The 17,188-nt window shown below is 41.2% G+C and overlaps 1 protein-coding gene across 3 annotated transcripts in view; it reads left to right on the top strand.

Moving 5' to 3' along the window:
* The window catches only part of POU2F1 (POU class 2 homeobox 1), a 124,147-nt gene that overhangs the window by 62,924 nt on the left and 44,035 nt on the right, over positions 1-17,188 (top strand). For 2 of the 3 annotated variants that reach the window (XM_084867051.1, XM_084867050.1), the window contains exon 2: positions 13,907-13,972. In XM_084867051.1, coding sequence (XP_084723177.1) covers positions 13,907-13,972 — 66 coding nt within the window. Of the gene's footprint in view, positions 1-10,589; positions 10,733-13,906; positions 13,973-17,188 lie in introns of those variants that run through there. The other variant, XM_084867052.1, reaches the window with a different exon arrangement.

Raw genomic sequence — 17,188 nt, 5'->3', positions numbered from 1 at the left:
CTCATACAGGCTGGCACTTTTAACACTTGTAGAAGTATGGAAGTCCAGGCGGTAGAGCATAGAGAAGAAAGCATTCTGTCCGAAACTGTGCTTTGCTTCCTATTCCGTCAACTTGCCAACCTTCCCTGTTGTTTGTCCTGTGCTTTGGGCAGTGCCAGTGCTGCAGACTGTCCCAGTGCCTGAATCTTAGTTGGGGTGACATCAGGTACTCATGTGGCCAGAGGGGCAGCTAATTTGGTATTTTTTTGGTGGGGTCAATTTTTAGGTTTTCAGAAGACTGCAGTCAACAATACTGTATTATATATCCAAAAATTTGCCAAGAAGATAGATTTTATGTTAAAGTACTCTTACCACTCACAAAAGTATTTTATTTAACGTATTGATTTTAGAGAGAGGGAGAAAGAGAGATCCGCAACCTTGGCATATGTGAGTGATGCTCTCACCAGCTGAGCTACCCGGCCAAGGCTACAGAAGTTTCAGCCCTGGCCTGATGGCTCAATTGGAGTGTCGTCCCGTATACCAAAAGGTCTCATGTTTGATTTCTGGTCAGGGCACTTAACCCAGACTGTGGGTTTGATCCCCAGTCGGAGCAGGCACTGTGGTAGGCAAACCAATTGATGTTTCTTTCTGTCACTGATGTGCCTCTCTCCCCTTCTCTTTAATATCAATGAAGAAAAAGTTTTCAAAAGAATTTTTAACCCTTTGCACTCCGAACCATTCTGGACATTGGCTACCAGCTACTCGACGCTAACGGCGGAAACGTGCGTTGAATTAACTCAGTTCCCCGTAATCACTAATAAACTGCAATGTCCCCTGAGAGGGGACATCCGAGTGATATGCTAAAATTCCGATGTCCCCTGAGAGGGGACAGCGGAGTGCAAAGGGTTAAATTTCTTAAATGTAATTTGAGGACTAAAACATTAATACTCTGATCTTACCATTACAGTAAAGATGATTTTCTGGCCTATGAATTAAAAGTTAGTTAAATCGAAACCGGTTTGGCTCAGTGGTGGAGCGTCAGTCTGCGGACTGAAGGGTCCCAGGTTCGATTCCGGTCAGGGTCATGTACGTCGGTTGCAGGCACATCCCCAGTAGGGGGTGTGCAAGAGGCAGCTGGTCGATGTTTCTCTCTCATCGACGTTTTTAGCTCTCTATCTCTCTCCCTTCCTCTCTGTAAGAAATCAATAAAATATATATATTTTTTAAAAAGTTAGTTAAAAAACATAGAAATATTTAAGATCATTACTTAAACATTTTTATTATAACAGGAGAAAAACCTTATATTTGTTAAATACTTATCAAGTGATTATAATAATATATCATTTTTATGATTCCTGGTTATTTTAAAAATAGCTTATAGTCTCATCTTAATTTTAAAAACAACCTTAATTCTTAAAACCAATAATTTTTCAGTGAGAAAATTTGGGTTCAGGTGTTGTGTTAGTTTCCTAGGGCTGCTATAACAAGTGCCACAACCTGGGCAGCTCAAAGAACAGAAATACGTTGTCTCAGAGCTCAGGAAACCAGAAATCCGAGATCACGGGTCAGCAGGGTTAGATTGGGCAACTATTTCCTGTCACCCTCTCCCCTCTGTATGTGTCTGTGTCCAAATTTCCCCTTCTTACAAGGACAGCAATAGCATTGGCGGGGGCCCATCCTCATGACCTCATCAACTTGATCATCTGAAAGACCGTATTTCTAGTAAGGTCACATGTGCAGGTGGTGTGGGGTTAGCATGTAACATCTTTTGGGGGATTCAGTTCATAACAGATGTTGAGTGCTTTGCTTGGGATCTCTCTTAAAAAAAAATTTATTTATTTATATATATATATATATATGTATAATTTTATTTATTTTTTTTATTTTTTTTTTTACAAAGAGGAAGGGAGAGAGATAGTTAGAAACATTGATGAGAGAGAAAAATTGATCAGCTGCTTCCTGCACACCTCCAACTGGGGATGTGCCCGCAACCAAAGGTACATGCCCTTGACTAGAATTGAACCTGGGACTTTTCAGTCCGCAGGCTGATGCTCTATCCACTGAGCAATACCAGTTAGGGCTGCTTGTGGTCTCTTAAGTAGTGCCACAAAAGTGGTAGTTTTTTTTTTTAATTTTTAAATTTTATTTTATTTTAAAGAGGAAGGGAGAGGGATAGAGAAAAACATCGATGAGAGAGACACATTGATTGGCTGCTTCCTGCATGCCCCCCATGGGGGATCAAAACCGGGGTATGTCCCTGATGGGGAATGGAACCAGGGATTCTTGGTTCATGTGTTGACACTCAACCACTAAGCCATATTAGCTGGGCCAAAAGTGGTAGTTTTAATGGAACATGAACTATAATACCACACTTTAAGTTCATTTTCTATTATGGTCTTATGTCGGGTAGATTTTACTTAAAATTAACTGAGTTTCCAACCTTAAGGAAAAATCTGGAAAGTAGTGAAAGAACTGACACCTTGCCTATGGGGAAAACAATTTCAGAGATGGATTTCTTATTGAAACCATGGAGGCATTGCCTTGACATTTTTCAAGTGCAGAAAGAGCTCACAATTCCCCATTCTATTTTTAGCAAAAATGTCCTTCAGGAATGAAGAGGAAATCAAGACATTCTTAGATGAAACAAAGAATTTTGTCACTAGCTGACCTACCCATAAAAAAATAGCTTACAAATGAGCTACTTAGTTCTAAATCCAACAGAACATGTTCAGGACTTGTATACTGAAAACGACAAAATGCTGATGGAAGAAATCAAGGAATACTAGTGTATAGAGAAGTGGAGAGACATACTGTATCTATGGATTAGAACACTCAACATAGGAAGTATCAATTCTCCCTAAATAGATATGCAGGTGTAAGGCAATTCTTATCAAAGTCCACGCTTTTTAATAGATAAGGCTCTAAAATTTATATAGGAATGCAAAGGAACTAGAATAGCTAACACATTTTTGTAAAAGAAGAATAAAGTGGGAGGAATCATTCTAATTTCAAAACTTAATAAATAGCTGCAGGAATCAAGCCTGGGGGTTTGGTGGAGTGATTGGCGCTATGACCAGTTGAACCAAATAGAAGCCTAGAAATAGATCTAAACAAGTACAGCCAGCTGATTTGTGACAAAAGAATAAAAGCCATTCAGCAGAGAAAGTCTTTCTGACAAAAGATTTAAAAATAAAACCCTAACCTAAACCCCACACATTAGGGAAAGACAGAGAAGACACCTCCAGGATGTGAGGCTTGGTGAACAGATTTTAAACACGACACTGAAACTGGGTTTATAAAATTGAAAATTGAGTAATTAGACTTAATCAAAATTCTGTGAAGAGAATCAACAGACAAGCTTCACACTGGCAGAAATTATTTGCAAGGCACATATCTGATAAAAGACGCTTGTCTACAACATATAAAGAACTCTGAAAACTTAGCACTAACAAGAAAACAAAGAGCCCATTACAAAATAGAGCTTTTTAGAAAAATCCAAAAGGAAGAAATAGACACGTCACTGAAGAAGACTTATGGATGGGAAGTAGGTATATAAAAAAATGTTCAGTATTCCTAGCCACTGCTAAAACGTCAGTAGAGCCATGGAACAGTCATATTTTCACTGAGAAATGTCAGGGTTGGATTCTGTAATGATGATGTGTTTACTGGATGCCAGTGCCAGATGGAGCAGTCAGTGAGCTGTGCACAGGCTGCAGAGATACGAGGTAGCACAGGCCACAGAAGGGATCAGAAGCACACGCCACTTAAGACTAGCTGCCCCCTAGAGAGGTGGCTTTCCCTACAAACCTCTCTTTAAATGACAGATTAGAGCCACTGACTTCGATCTGTGTTGCCCCACAGCATGCTGAGGGCTCCTCGTTAGTGGTCTGGGCAGATCTGCCTCCACTCGTGGGTGGTTTAGTGACCAAGAGTTGTTGACTTGCTTGTGCCCCAAGTCTGTTGTACCACTTATTTTAATTATACAATTTAAATAATGTTTATATAAGCCAAGGAAAAGGAAAATGATGCTTCTGTGAAAACTTTAGCTTGAATGCATTGAAAATATGTGATAAAGGGTCATTACTAAAAATGCTATTGAATTAGACTTGACTAGGAGAGCTGTATGATATTGGGGATTGATTATTCTAAAAGGAAAGAATGGAAAAGATTCTGCACTCAGAAAGCTTCACATATCTTAAGTTCCTGTCTTATTTTTAAAGCAGTTTTTCAATATGTGGGTCATGGGTCAATTAAATAGATTGAAAACAGCAGTTAAAGAAAATAAATATATCAGAGTGCATTACATCCAAGAAGTAGCATTGTTTCCTGAAACTTTCCTTGAATTTTTTTTAATATTTATTCTATACATATTATGTACAGTATAAAATATGAAGATGGGAAAAGCCTGAAAAACAAAGTTAAATAAATTGAAACTGGAAAGATTAGGGTATGTATTAAAAAATATGTAATTGTCATTCAAGGAAGAAACGGAAACTCAACTGAAAGCAGAGGTTTTGGTCTGACAAAAAATTGGTGAATGAATGTGTACTTATGAACTTTGCATTAAAATTAAGTGGTTATGATGTACATAGTGTTTTTATGGCACTTATTTTAAGTTGACCCTTTTAGTTGACTATTCTCTGTCTCCACCCACCCCCTTTCTCTGCCACTTAATAGTAAATGACCTAAGAGGCATTATTTAGGCCTCAATTTACTTTTTATGAAATCTATAATAATAAAAGCATAATATGCTAATTAGATCAGATGTCCTGTCCTTCCAAATGACCTTCCTGACGAAGCCGGGCTGTGAAGGAAGCCCTGGTCCCAGGTGCCAGAGGGAAGCTGATGCCAACAGCTGGGGAAGGAAGGCCTACTCTTTTTTTTTTAATTATATTTTATTGATTTTTTACAGAGAGGAAGGGAGAGGGATAGAGAAGTAGAAACATCGATGAGAGAGAAACATTGACCAGCTGCCTCCTGCACACCCCCTACTGGGGATGTGCCCACAATCAATGTACATGCCCTTGACCGGAATTGAACCTGGGATCCTCAGTCCGCAGGCTGACACACTATCCACAAGCCAAACTGGTTTCAGCAGGAAGGCTTACTCTTATATGAATTGCATGCTCCAGGCCTCTAATAAGATTATGAATATTTATTGCTCTCTTTCCCAATGGAAACAACTATCACATCACATATGGACTCCTAAACTAGATATAAAATGAAAGCAATTGAAATGGATTAATTCAGACTAAAATGTGAATGACTGACAATCCCACAAACCTCCCAGAAATCTGGATTTTTTTTTTTTTTTTTTAAGGTTGTCTTTTTGGGGTTACGTTTTATTGTATTTCAGACAGAGGACCAAATGTAGTGGACATTTGAGACTATGAGTAAAGAAAGTTATCTGTTCCCTTTAAGTCTGACTGTGCCATGGTTGGGGCAGTGCAGAGGGAGAGATGGTAGCCATCCTCCCTCAATCCATCTAGAGCACATGTGTCAAACACAAGGCCCGCGGGCCAAATCCAGCCCGCTAGGCCTTGCAATGTGGCCCGCACCGCGCTGTCATCACTGCACTCGCTGTCAGTTTATGACATTGTCAGTTTATGACTGTTCAGTAAACCATTCGGCCCGCGATTTAGGCTGGATTTTAGATTTTGGCCCCTTCTCTGATTGAGTTCGACACCCCTAATCTAGAGAGTCCTGGACAGTCTTGTAAAATTGAAACCTGCCTCCTAGAATGTGCAGCGTACCTAGATCAAGGGTGGCAGAAAGGAGATTTATTCCCCTTCCCATTAAAACAGGGTGAGACTTCTTTTTTTTTTTTTTTTTTAATAAATTTTTATTGTTCATATTATTACAAATGTTCCTTCCCCCGCCACCCCACCATTGCTCTCCTCCACCAGGTTCCCACCCCACCCTCTGCCCTTTCCCCACTCCCCATTGTCCTCATCCATAGGTGCACAGTTTATGTTCAGTCTCTTCCCACATCCCCCTCTCCCCTTTTCCCCAAGAATCGTCAGTTCACTCCCCTTCCATATCTCTGATTCTATTATATTCAACAGTTAATATTGTTCATCAGATTTTTTTCTAATTTCCTTGATTTTTAGATTCACTTGTTGATAGTTACGTATTTGTTGTTCATAATTTTTATCTTTATTTACTTTCTCTTCTGAAAGAACCCCCTTCAGCAATTCATATAATTCTGGTTTGGTGTTGATGAACTCCTTTAGCTTTTTTTTATTAGTGAAGCTCTTTATCTGACCTTCGATTCTGAGTGATAGCTTTGCTGGATAGATTATCTTTGGCTGTAGGTTCTTACTATTCATCACCTTGAATATTTCTTGCCATTCCCGTTTGGCCTGCATGGTTTCTATTGAGAAATCAGCTGACAGTCGTATAGGTGCTCCTTTATAGGTAGCTACCTTCTTTGCTCTTGCTGCTTTTAATATTCTCTCTTTGTCTTTTGCTCTTGGAATTTTAATTATGATTTGTCTTGGTGTGGTCCTCTTTGGATTCCTTTTGTTTGGAGTTCTGTGTGCTTCCTGGACTTGTAAGTCTAGTTCTTTCACCAGGTGGGGGAAGTTTTCTGTCACTATTTCTTTCAGTATGTTTTCGATATCTTGCTCTCTCTCATCTTCTGGGACCCCCATAATTCTGATGTTGGTTCGCTTGAAGTTGTCCCAGAGGTTTCTTACATTATCTTCAATTTTCTGGATTCTCTTGCCTTCTAGCTTCTATGGAGGAGTGTCTTCTGGCACTTTATGTTCCAAATCTTTGACTTGATTCTTGCGATCTTCCATTCTGTTTTTAGGACTCTGTATAATATTTTTTCTTTCAGACAATGTATTCTTTATTTCTTGTTGATTCATTATCATTTCTTGTTGATCCCTTATCATTTCTTGTTGATTCCTTATTAATTCTAGTTGATCTCTTTTCATATCCTCATAGGTCTTATCGATCTTTTCTAGGAAATTCTTGAAAAACCTTATAAGCGTAGATTTGAACTCTATATCCAGTTGCTTTTTGTCCTCCATTTCTTTCGTTTGTGATCTATTTCGTTGTCGCATTTCGCAGCTACAGTTGGGGCGGGGTTTCAGGGTGGAGCCTACAGCCTTGGCTTCTGTCAGCCCCGCCCTATGGGGCTCCTGCGTCTCAGGGTCCTTCAGTACTCGCTGCAAGCGCCTCTGAGAGAAAGGTGCCCTCGATTTTCACCTGCTACCAGTCTAGGCTCTCCCCCAATGAGCCCGGTATTGGGGTTCAGTTCAGTTGGAAGTGGGGTTGGAGGTGGCGTTCAGAGCAGTCTGGAGCCCCTGTCTCCTTCCGGCCAGGGCAATCCTGCGGCACAGCCAACCGTCCCTTCTCTGCGCGCAATGTAAGCGCCGCGGGGACCTCCTTTTGCCACTTCCCTGGGGTTCCGCCTTACAGCCCAGCTCCCTGTGGATGAGCCTGGGTCCCCGGGGGTCTGGCCTAGAACTGGGGTTCAGAGCAGTCAGAACTGGGGCCCAGCACAGTCAGAGCTTTTGTCTCCTTCCCGCTAGGGAACGCCAGCCAGGCACTCGGCCTCCCTCCTCTCCGGCTCCGTCCTCTCCGCGCACCATGTGTCTCCGTACCTTAGGCTTTTACAGCTCCTCCGTGCTTCATTCTGGTTTTCTCCTTGCTTCTTATTGTAGAATTTCCAGTCAGTCGACTTTCCTGTAGTTCTGGGTAATGTCCATTTTATATTTTAGTTGTATTTTATTGAAATTGTTGTGTGGGGCTGCGGCTAGGTGTTTACCTGGGCAGCCATCTTGGATCTCCTCAAAACAGGGTGAGACTTCTTGTCACCCTGGATAGCTGCATCTCAGGGCTGCATCCTTCTCTTGCCCTCTCCCTCTTCCTGGAGTGGAGATGGTAAGTTTTGCAGTAGAGGGGATTGGTTCCCCCTCTGAATACTGGCCTTCAGTGAGCAATAGGCCCCCTGCTGTGCAGAAGCTCCTCCACCCCCTTGTGGTACTCTAGGCTCATTACCCTACTGAGAGGTCCTGCCCTACTTGGTACCTTTCAGCAAACACTCCTTAGTTGGCAGTGATTGGATGGCTGTAACTCCAGGCAAAAGACGAATAGTTTGGGGGTATTACTACATGTGGCCCAGAGAGGTAGGGAGAGAGCTGCAGAGGTATTTCGTAATTACAGGCAATACATTTAAAATTTTATGAAGGTAGAAGAGGAGGGAAGGAAACATTTATTGATATCTACTGTGTTCTAGTCACATTCATCATTGTGTCTTATCTTTAACCACCAAGCAGAACTTATATAGTCCAATACTTATGCCTTAAAACTCATTTGAATTTTATATTCTGTTCCATACTATATAGTCTAGCTTGTTTACTACAGTGTTATGAATTGTGATTGAATAAAGTTGATGATCTTGTAAGTTGTCCCATGTCTGCCATGATGCCTCATGCCTCGATGTCTCCCTGCACAGCTGTCCTGACAGCCACCGCATGAGAGAAACGGCGTTATTTTACGGACGGGAAAAGTAAGGTTCAACAGGGGAAGGCACTTAGGTCTTGCAGGTGCTACAGGGCGGGTTCGACTTCTCCCCATACCCTCCTCTTATGCACTTTGTGATTCTATAGAACAGAAAGACTAACGATATAAATGGAGTGCTGATCTGAAAGTTGAAAGAAATTCTTGGTTTTGTTTCTAGCTATTACTGATTTGCAAGGAAATTGTTTTAAGATTTTTAAAATAAAAATATTGTCTTTTATTTTCTCATATTCACATTGAGTTCAATTTCAACCTTAACATTGGCAAAAGTGACATATTTTTAAAAATCAGATACTTGGCATGCTCAGAGACTGGTTCTAAATCAAAGCCGTTAGTAGCTGGGTAATGCCCCCGGGAACTCTCCTCACCCAGTGCGTGTGCCTGGGTATCTGTACACATTTGACTTTAAACACAAATCCTTGTCACCAATTGTTGGTCTCCTGGCCACTCTGAAACATGCTATGTTAGCCTGGCCTTCCTCGAGCCTTCCCCCACGTCTGCCACACCCCTGAATATACAGCTTGTCCATCATGTGTAAAAACCAGGAGCTCAGATTTCATGTCAGGAAATCTGGTTAAATCCCAACTCCACATTGCTAGTGTGGTGTAGAGTGCTCCAGCCCTCTGTGGCTCGGGGTCCTTGCTTTTAAAGGGGTAATAATGTCTGCTTCATGTGATTTTTTAAATAAATCTTCTGAACCAGCTAGATTGATTCCAACACAATGTTGTCATAATGCCTAAAAAGTTTGGGTTAATGTTATACCTTGTATATTCACTTTAAATTGTATAGATGTATTATTTAGTAGGGCTTTATACACACACACATTTATATTCATATCTGTTAAGTAGAATCCACTTGAAATACTGGGTAATTCCACAATTTACACACCCCATTTTCTGATGGTTGTTATTGTAACAAACTGTCTCCCACTTAAATATATATTTTTTTAAGAGAGGAAGGTAGAGGGAGAGAGAGAGGGAGAAACCTCAATGATGAAAGAGAACCATTGATCAACTGCCTCTTGCACATCCTACACTGGGGATTGAGTCGGCAACCAGGCCTGTGGCCTAACTGGGAATCAAACTGGTTGTTTGGTTCATGGGTTGATGCTTAACCACTGAGCCATGCCAGCCAGGCTGTCTTCACTTTTGATTGAGGTTGATGGGGAAGGCTACCCACATATCATGTGGTGATCCACTAATCTAGCCCTTCAGCTCAGTACAAAAAGAATTGTGCAGGAAGACTTCCAACTTTTGTGGTTTTACCATCCTGCTCCGCTTCTGGGTTTTTACTGTGCCTTTTGTGAGCAGTACTTTCCCCTGAGGGCACATGTTAATAATCTGGAACCTTCCCTATCAGTGGGCTAGCACCATCTTGATGGTCCTGTGTTCTGCTTCTACCTTGCTAATTGTTTCCTTGGGATTATTTGGATTGTGTAGAAAGGTTTTTGCAAATCCTCTTATTACTGAAGTCATTGTTGCCAGCAGGAATAAGATTAAAGGTGCTTAAGTCTGTGGAGTTGTTTCTAATTTGTATGTGTCATTTCAGTGGCATTTTAACAGAACTCTGTCTCCTGTCCCTCCCTTCTCCCCTGGCACTATCTCAAGTTAGGTCCGAGAAGCCGGGCCATTGGAAGAAATCTCATTTTATCCTCCTAATTATTATGCTGGCACTCAGGAGATAATTTTTCCCTTCACGCACTGCCAATTAATATGCAAATGAACTGATAAATATTTATGCAACGATTTAAATTATGCAGGGAGGGCTCCCAGTGTATTCTGTAAATGAATTGTTCATGGACTTCAAAGTGCTGGCTGCTGTGCTAACGAGGAGAGATTTGCATAAGGCCCTAATCACCTGCATACTGATTAAGCTTCATTATGGAAACTGCCAGCTGCAATCTTTGTTTCTATTTTATTACAAAAAGGGGAACTTTTCATGCTTCAGTTGCCTTGACAATGTCAGTCCTAGCTGATAGGAAAGACTAAAACTCCTCCGAGCAACTGAAGTTTCCTTATTCAGTTGAAGATGGCCATGGTGTAACTGAAGTTGTAGTCTGCTTCTCCCCAGTCCACTTTCCACCTCCCACTCTAGTTCCCTTAGTTTTGCAAGAAATAGTAGTACCTGCTGACCCCACCCAATCCGTTACCTGTTTCTTTGCTGTGGACTGTGAGCCTAGAAGATTTCACAGCAATGCTGGACTGCAGTGACTTTATTCTAGGTGGGTACCAGCACAGCTCTTTCTTACAGCTTTATATGGAAATAGCGGGCGTGGGGTTGGCTATGCAGAAATGCTTAATCACCGATATGACCGTCTGGGGGAGAGGAGAGGCTGGTGCAATAGGGAAGGTGGGGAAGTATTTGCAAAGCACCAGTACTTGAATTTGCCGCAGGTCCCTCCCTACTTCTAGCTCTTCTGGTTCAGAGGATACTTTCAGTAAACAGTATGGATTTTGTGTTCAACCTGAATGGAGGACATTTTTGCTTTCTTTTTTTTTTTTTTTTTTAATTTTCTATTGAGAGCATGTCATGTACTTCTAAAGACACTCTGGATCAGAAACAAGGTCTGAAGTGTACCTAAATAATATGTATGTTAATAAAAATGTTTTTGCATACTTAGTTGAAATGTCTTGTAAAAAACAAAAGTGCTTAGTGCAAACCAGGTGGAGCCACAGTGCAGAGCAGCTCCCAGGAGGACAGATTTGGTAACTGCCCTGGTACTGCAGTTGGGCTGTGGGTCAATTTCCAGATTTTAGAAACTGAAACTGCCAAATTTTGACAATATTAGCCTTTTTATTTTAAAAATTTAGCTTCTCTTCCTCAGAAAACAGTCATAAGTACTGGAAAGCCTATTTTTAGAGTTTTTTAGAGTTTTAGAGTTATCCTTATATAGAGCAACAAGCCTTTAGAGAGGGGCTTTCTGGCTTGCATATATAAATTATGTCTTTGGTGACGACGATTTAAAAGAGATGGTTTTTAGACTTACTGTGGATGCTCGTGGTGGCCATACTTTGTGTTGAGCTTTGTCTGCTTGTGTGCAAAATTGTGGAAACCTCTTTGGGTTACTCTGGTCCCCTGGAGAGTCAGATGATGGGAACTCCCCGACTCATATATCTTACAAATCTTTGCAAATGATTTTTTTTTTTTTTTCCTGTTTGCCATTTTTCCCATTTGGAAAATCCAGGCTGCCCCCATCATCTTCACAGTTGCCAGGGTTAGAATACAATGATAGTTCTGAAAATGTTTGAATTCGTAGGTAGACAGAAGGCATGGCCTGAACCCAGGATAGTAGTGCTGTCTGCACAGACCGTAAAAGCCACCATTAACCACGTGAATGACTGAACCAGCAAACTGAATGCAAGAATTCACCAAGAGCAACTTGCAGAATGTGAATTAGACTCATTATACAGTCACCTTAGGGTACCCAGGAAGGAGCACTCCAAATATCAGAAAGGAAATTACTTATTTCAGCTTACATTTACTAAGTTGGGAACTCAAGAAAGAAAAGGAAAATATATTTTTGAAATATTTTTAGCTTATTTTAGAATAAGAAATTATATCTATTATTTTTAGTTAATAAATATTTAAACGGTCTTCCTATAGTTGTACCATTAATCAAAATTTTTATTTATTTTGCGTGAAGAAATTTGTTAAATGTTTTTGAAGTTCTTGACAATTCAATAGAAAATCGTTAGAATATTCACATAGAGTACGTGTGACATAATTTTTAATTTATGGGTGGGAAAATTAGGATATGACTGGTACAAGGTTGAGCTATGACTTGTTAAGAATTGTGCCTTCTTTGTTTTTATGATAGGTAGAAAAATACCTTTTAAAAATGAATGTTAACTGGTTCATTATGTTCCCCATTTCCTTTTAAAATATGGTCTAAAGGAAGCATTGAGCAGTGTGTATTACACGTGGGGTCTTTGTTGGCTTTCATAAGATTTTTGTTAAGTCATTCAGAAAGCTGATTTTCACGGAGTTGTACACCTGTTTCTTTCAAACCTTAGCATGCTTTCAGATGGCATTTACATTTTTCTGGACAGGGTGGGATAGGAAGTTGTAGAACAATTCTTATTTATGACCAAAGGCATAAGAATCTGAGTCCTTAAAACTTCTGAAGAACAAACTGAAGACATGAAAGACCTGTCTGTATAGGCACATTAGACAGGCACGTGTTTAAAAAACTGTGTTAGAATGGCTGGTTCCCAGCTTCTTGAGTTGGAAGTGAAATGAATAAAGCTCTCTCATCCCTTGTGCATGTACATAATGCCACTGTGGCAACGTGGTTGGGGCTCTAGTGATTGATTTGATTTCCTATTTAAATATTTAAGCATATGACAAAATGTACTCTTTGGTTAAAAAAAAAATCAAATATAATATAGTTAAAGTGTTTATTCTCTACTAACCAGTAGTTAAATGTTCTTAACCTGGTGGGGAAAAGGCAGAACTTGCTTGATAATAAACTTACTTAATTTGTAAATATGCTAAGTTTGAGTTTGTAGAATTAGAATAAGGTCTATATTTAATTTAATGTATATTTAGTTTTCACACTTCTGAAGAAGTCAAAGGGAAGCAGACTTGCTCTTGTCCCACCTGTTGCATGTCTCCTGGGATACCTAACATTGCTCGATGAAAACTTTTCACCGTGACATCTTCATTAAAAAGATAACCCTAAAGGTATGAGCCACAGAAGTGGGTTCATTTGGGGTGTCAAGGCAGCATAATTCATAAGTGGGTGTGGTTGTGAGTCAGTCTTGACATTATTAGATGTATCTGTTATGTCTGTGGTAACTCCTTGTGTTGGCTTATGATTGAGATGTGAACTCAACATATCACTTTGACATATGCTTTGTTTCTTGGGGGAAGGAGTAAATTTGGAGATATTTTTCTTAGATATGCTTTGTACCATTTTTTTTTTTTTTGAGTTACTTACTATCCAGTCTGTTGTCAAGGTTATAAGTGGGTTTTTGGTCATAATTAACAAATATCTCTACTTATGGGAAAAGAAACTTCGTTGGCCACTAACATGTTTTCCTTGGTGAGGTGCTTCCCCAACTTTGTTTCTTTCACACTTTATGCTTCATATTACAAAGCATTTACACCCTTTTCATATCAGACCCTATTATTACTTTTTAAATTAGATTTCTGCTATCTTTCTTGGAAGAATCTTAAAATTTATTAGAAAGACACATTTGTGGATCACTTCAAGGTTGATGGACTCTTGAATTTCTTTCAGATAAACTTTTATTGCAATTTCCAACATTTTAGCATTGATTCAGTCTTTTCAAACTACAGGGCTGTGACATTAGGCAATAATCTTAACCTTTCCCTCTGCCACAGTTTTGCCCCTCCAGTTTTTTAAACTTCATTTATCTCTGATTTATTGCAGACTCAAGAATGAACAACCCGCCAGAAAATGGTAAACCGTCCATGGAGAGTGGAGACAGCAGCACGGGTAAGACACCCTTCTGGGACCGCGCCTTTTCATTCGACTTAGCAGAGATAAAAGAGGAGGTTTTCCATTTAACCGCGACTCACATGGGCAAACGAAGACCGGTTTGAGTATTGAGCCATGAAATGTAATTTAGTACCTGCAGAAATGGGGTGTCTTTGCTTCAGATATCCGACTTCTCCTGCACGTGGCTTGTCTTTTTGCTGCCGTTTGTCAGCAAAGCTACAGAGCAGCTCGGAGCATTGTCCTTTGGGCGCTGTAGTTCTGGTTATGAATTATGGATTTGCCACTTACTAGCTTTGTGATGTCAGGCAGTTTCCCTCATCTTTTGAGACCCAACCAAAAAGAGAGATTATATATTCCAGAGGTCATTGTGAGCACTAAAGAGGAAGTGTTAAGCACACTGCAGGCCACACACTCAGTAGAAAGTTGCTCCTGTTACAGGTGTTAACAACATAGTAAATAGAAACTATGTTAAAGTTATGATAGTGTCTGAGCATAGGTAAAAACACACATCTGTTCTTAGTACATCCTTTTATTTGGTGATTTAAAAAAATACACTTGGTTAAACTTCTGTCAGGAGAAAATCTACATATATAAAAGCTAAGTGACCAGAACCATCTGTTGCGATGATGTGCACTGCAGCCGGCCAACCTCCCGCCAGCCTTGCCCTGATTGGTCCCCATCGGGTGGGCCAGGTTCTTCACTAGCAAGGACTTGCCTCTCTGTGACCGCCATTTAAAGTGCCTACTGCCCTAGCCGGTTTGGCTCCGTGGCTAGAATGTCGGTCTGTGGACTGAAGGGCCCTGGGTTCAATTCTGGTCAAGGGCACTTGCCCAGGTTGCAGGCTCGATCCCCGTTGGGGGACATGCAGGAGCAGCTGATCAATGATTCTTTCTCATAATTCTTTCTCATAATTGATCTTTCTATCTCCCTCTCACTTCCTCTCTGAAGTAAATAAAAATATTTTTTAAAAAGTGCCTCGCTCTGGGAGACAGTAAGAATGTGAGTCACTCTTGGGAACTGTTTTCCTCCCACTGACCTCACAGCCTTTTCACTTGAAGCAGATGAATTGAACCAATATGGCAGCGTCCTCACTACACAGCTTTCATTTTAAACTGTCCTGAGCCTGAGGGTCCTTGTTAATTTTCCAGTCTCTGAAGTACACCTGCCCCTGCAGGTGACACTGCGCTGTGGGCTCCCTGATGTGTTAACATATCTCGCCAGTGACTCCCCGAGGCCAGCTGTGCAGGCGGCTGTGCACTCCTGAGAGCGGAAGGGCCGATTCGACTGTCTGAACTGTTGGCGGTGCCTCCTCTCTGTCGTTTTCTGTCCCATTTGGGCCCCATCTTTCATTATCTTGTAGCACTGGTGTCTGGCAGTGCAGGTGGGTTGGCACCCAGCCTAGGTGTGGGGCTTGGTTACAGAGAAACAGGGCGGTGGGTCCCATTCAGATACTCGGGAAGGGAGCAGGGCACGGTGCCTGCAGATCACCTGCGCAGAGGAGGCATGTTCCAAGGGAAGAGAAACTCGCAGAATGACAAGAGCACTGGAGGCAGGCACTGTGCCCCTTACTGCCAGACCCCTGGGGACCCAGCACGGTAACAGCCGTGTCAGGACCTACTGTGCCCTGAACACCTTTAATGCTCGGTATGACTCCTGCTCGGGGTGCTGTGTGCATTATCTGACTGCAGTTTGAATCCTCACCCGAGGATATTTTCCATTTGTTAATCCTCACCGAAGATATTTTCCATTGGTTTTTAGAGAAAGTGGAGGGGCGGGAGAGAGACACAGAGAAACGCCAATGTGAGAGAGAGACATCGATTGGTTGTCTCCCACATGTTCCCCACCAGGTCCAGAAATCGAGCCTGCAACTGAGGTACATGCTCTTGACCAGGCTCGAACCTGGGGCCCTTCAATCCACAGGCCAAGGCTCTATCCACTGAGCCAGAGCAGCTAGGGCCAGTTTGAGTTCTTAATGCCAGCCCTGCAAGCTAGGTATTACAATTGTTTTAAGAGATCGGAAATTGGGAAATTGAGGCACAAAGACAGCCAGGAAATAAAGGCAGGATTACACCTACCTATGGTTTCTCTGCAATAAAATAAAACTGCAAATTCTAGTTGGGGCACCTACTGAAACTGGCTCATTAATCCCTCTTTCTGTTTTCACATGAAATGTATGGTGGAGTCACACCCCCATAAAAAATTTATCTTATGGAAAACGTGTGTGAAAATGTACGAGAAGATTCCTAAGAAGTATGCATGAGTTCAGTGTAGGGAGAAGTGGTTTCTAGCTGGGAGGTTCAGGAAGGCTCTGGAGGTGGTGGAGGGTAAACCGACGCTTGGAAGCTGGCTGGGATTTTAACTCGGTGGTGGGTAATGAACGTTCCGCATGAAAAACTGTCAGTGAAGGCTCAGCTGGGAGGAAGAAACCCACCCTGATGGTCTCCAGTTCCTCCGGTTTCCCACCAGGTCATGCGATGTCCTCCTGGTCTCAGCATGAGACCATCGCAGTCCTTCCTCAGGGTGGCCATTCTCACTACCATCAATTTACCAGTGTTATTTTTGGAAACATCATTGGCTTATTATTTTTATTTTTTTTAATACCATTGGTATTTTTTAAAATATATTTTATTGATTTTTTACAGAGAGGAAGAGAGAGGGATAGAGAGTTAGAAACATCTATGAGAGAGAATTATCGATCAGCTGCCTCTTGCACACCCCCTATTGGGGATCTGCCCGTAACCAGGGGACATGCCATTGACCAGAATCGAACCTGGGACCTTTCAGTCCGCAGGCTGACACTCTATCCCCTGAACCAAACCAGTTTCGGCTATTATTTTTATTATTAATGAAGGTGAAAAATGACATTGCATTTTAAATATAAAATGTTACTTTTTCTGATGTTTAATTGTTTTGAAATATTAAAACTTATTCTAAAATAACTGATTCACCTTTTGATTCATTCAGTTTGTGGTGGATGAAATGGAAGCTTTTGTCCACCGGAATCATGATGGATAATGAGGATCTCATATCTCCTCCCTAGGCACTTGATTTTTCATTTAAATGATTGTCCCCCAGGATAATATTAGGATCTTTCTGGCAACAGAAATGGCCAAAGAAATTTATTAATTCAACCTAATATATGTTTATATCTTACACTCCAAAATTAGTATTGCCAGAAGTTCCTAGCAGCCAGTGATGTGCTGTCTGTGGGAT

This window comes from Pipistrellus hanaki, assembly GCF_964339955.1.
Source record: "Pipistrellus hanaki genome assembly, chromosome: 18".
Classification (NCBI taxonomy): Eukaryota; Metazoa; Chordata; class Mammalia; order Chiroptera; family Vespertilionidae; genus Pipistrellus; species Pipistrellus hanaki.
Note: the sequence above shows the minus strand (reverse complement) of the source record. Positions and strands in the feature narration are given on the sequence as shown.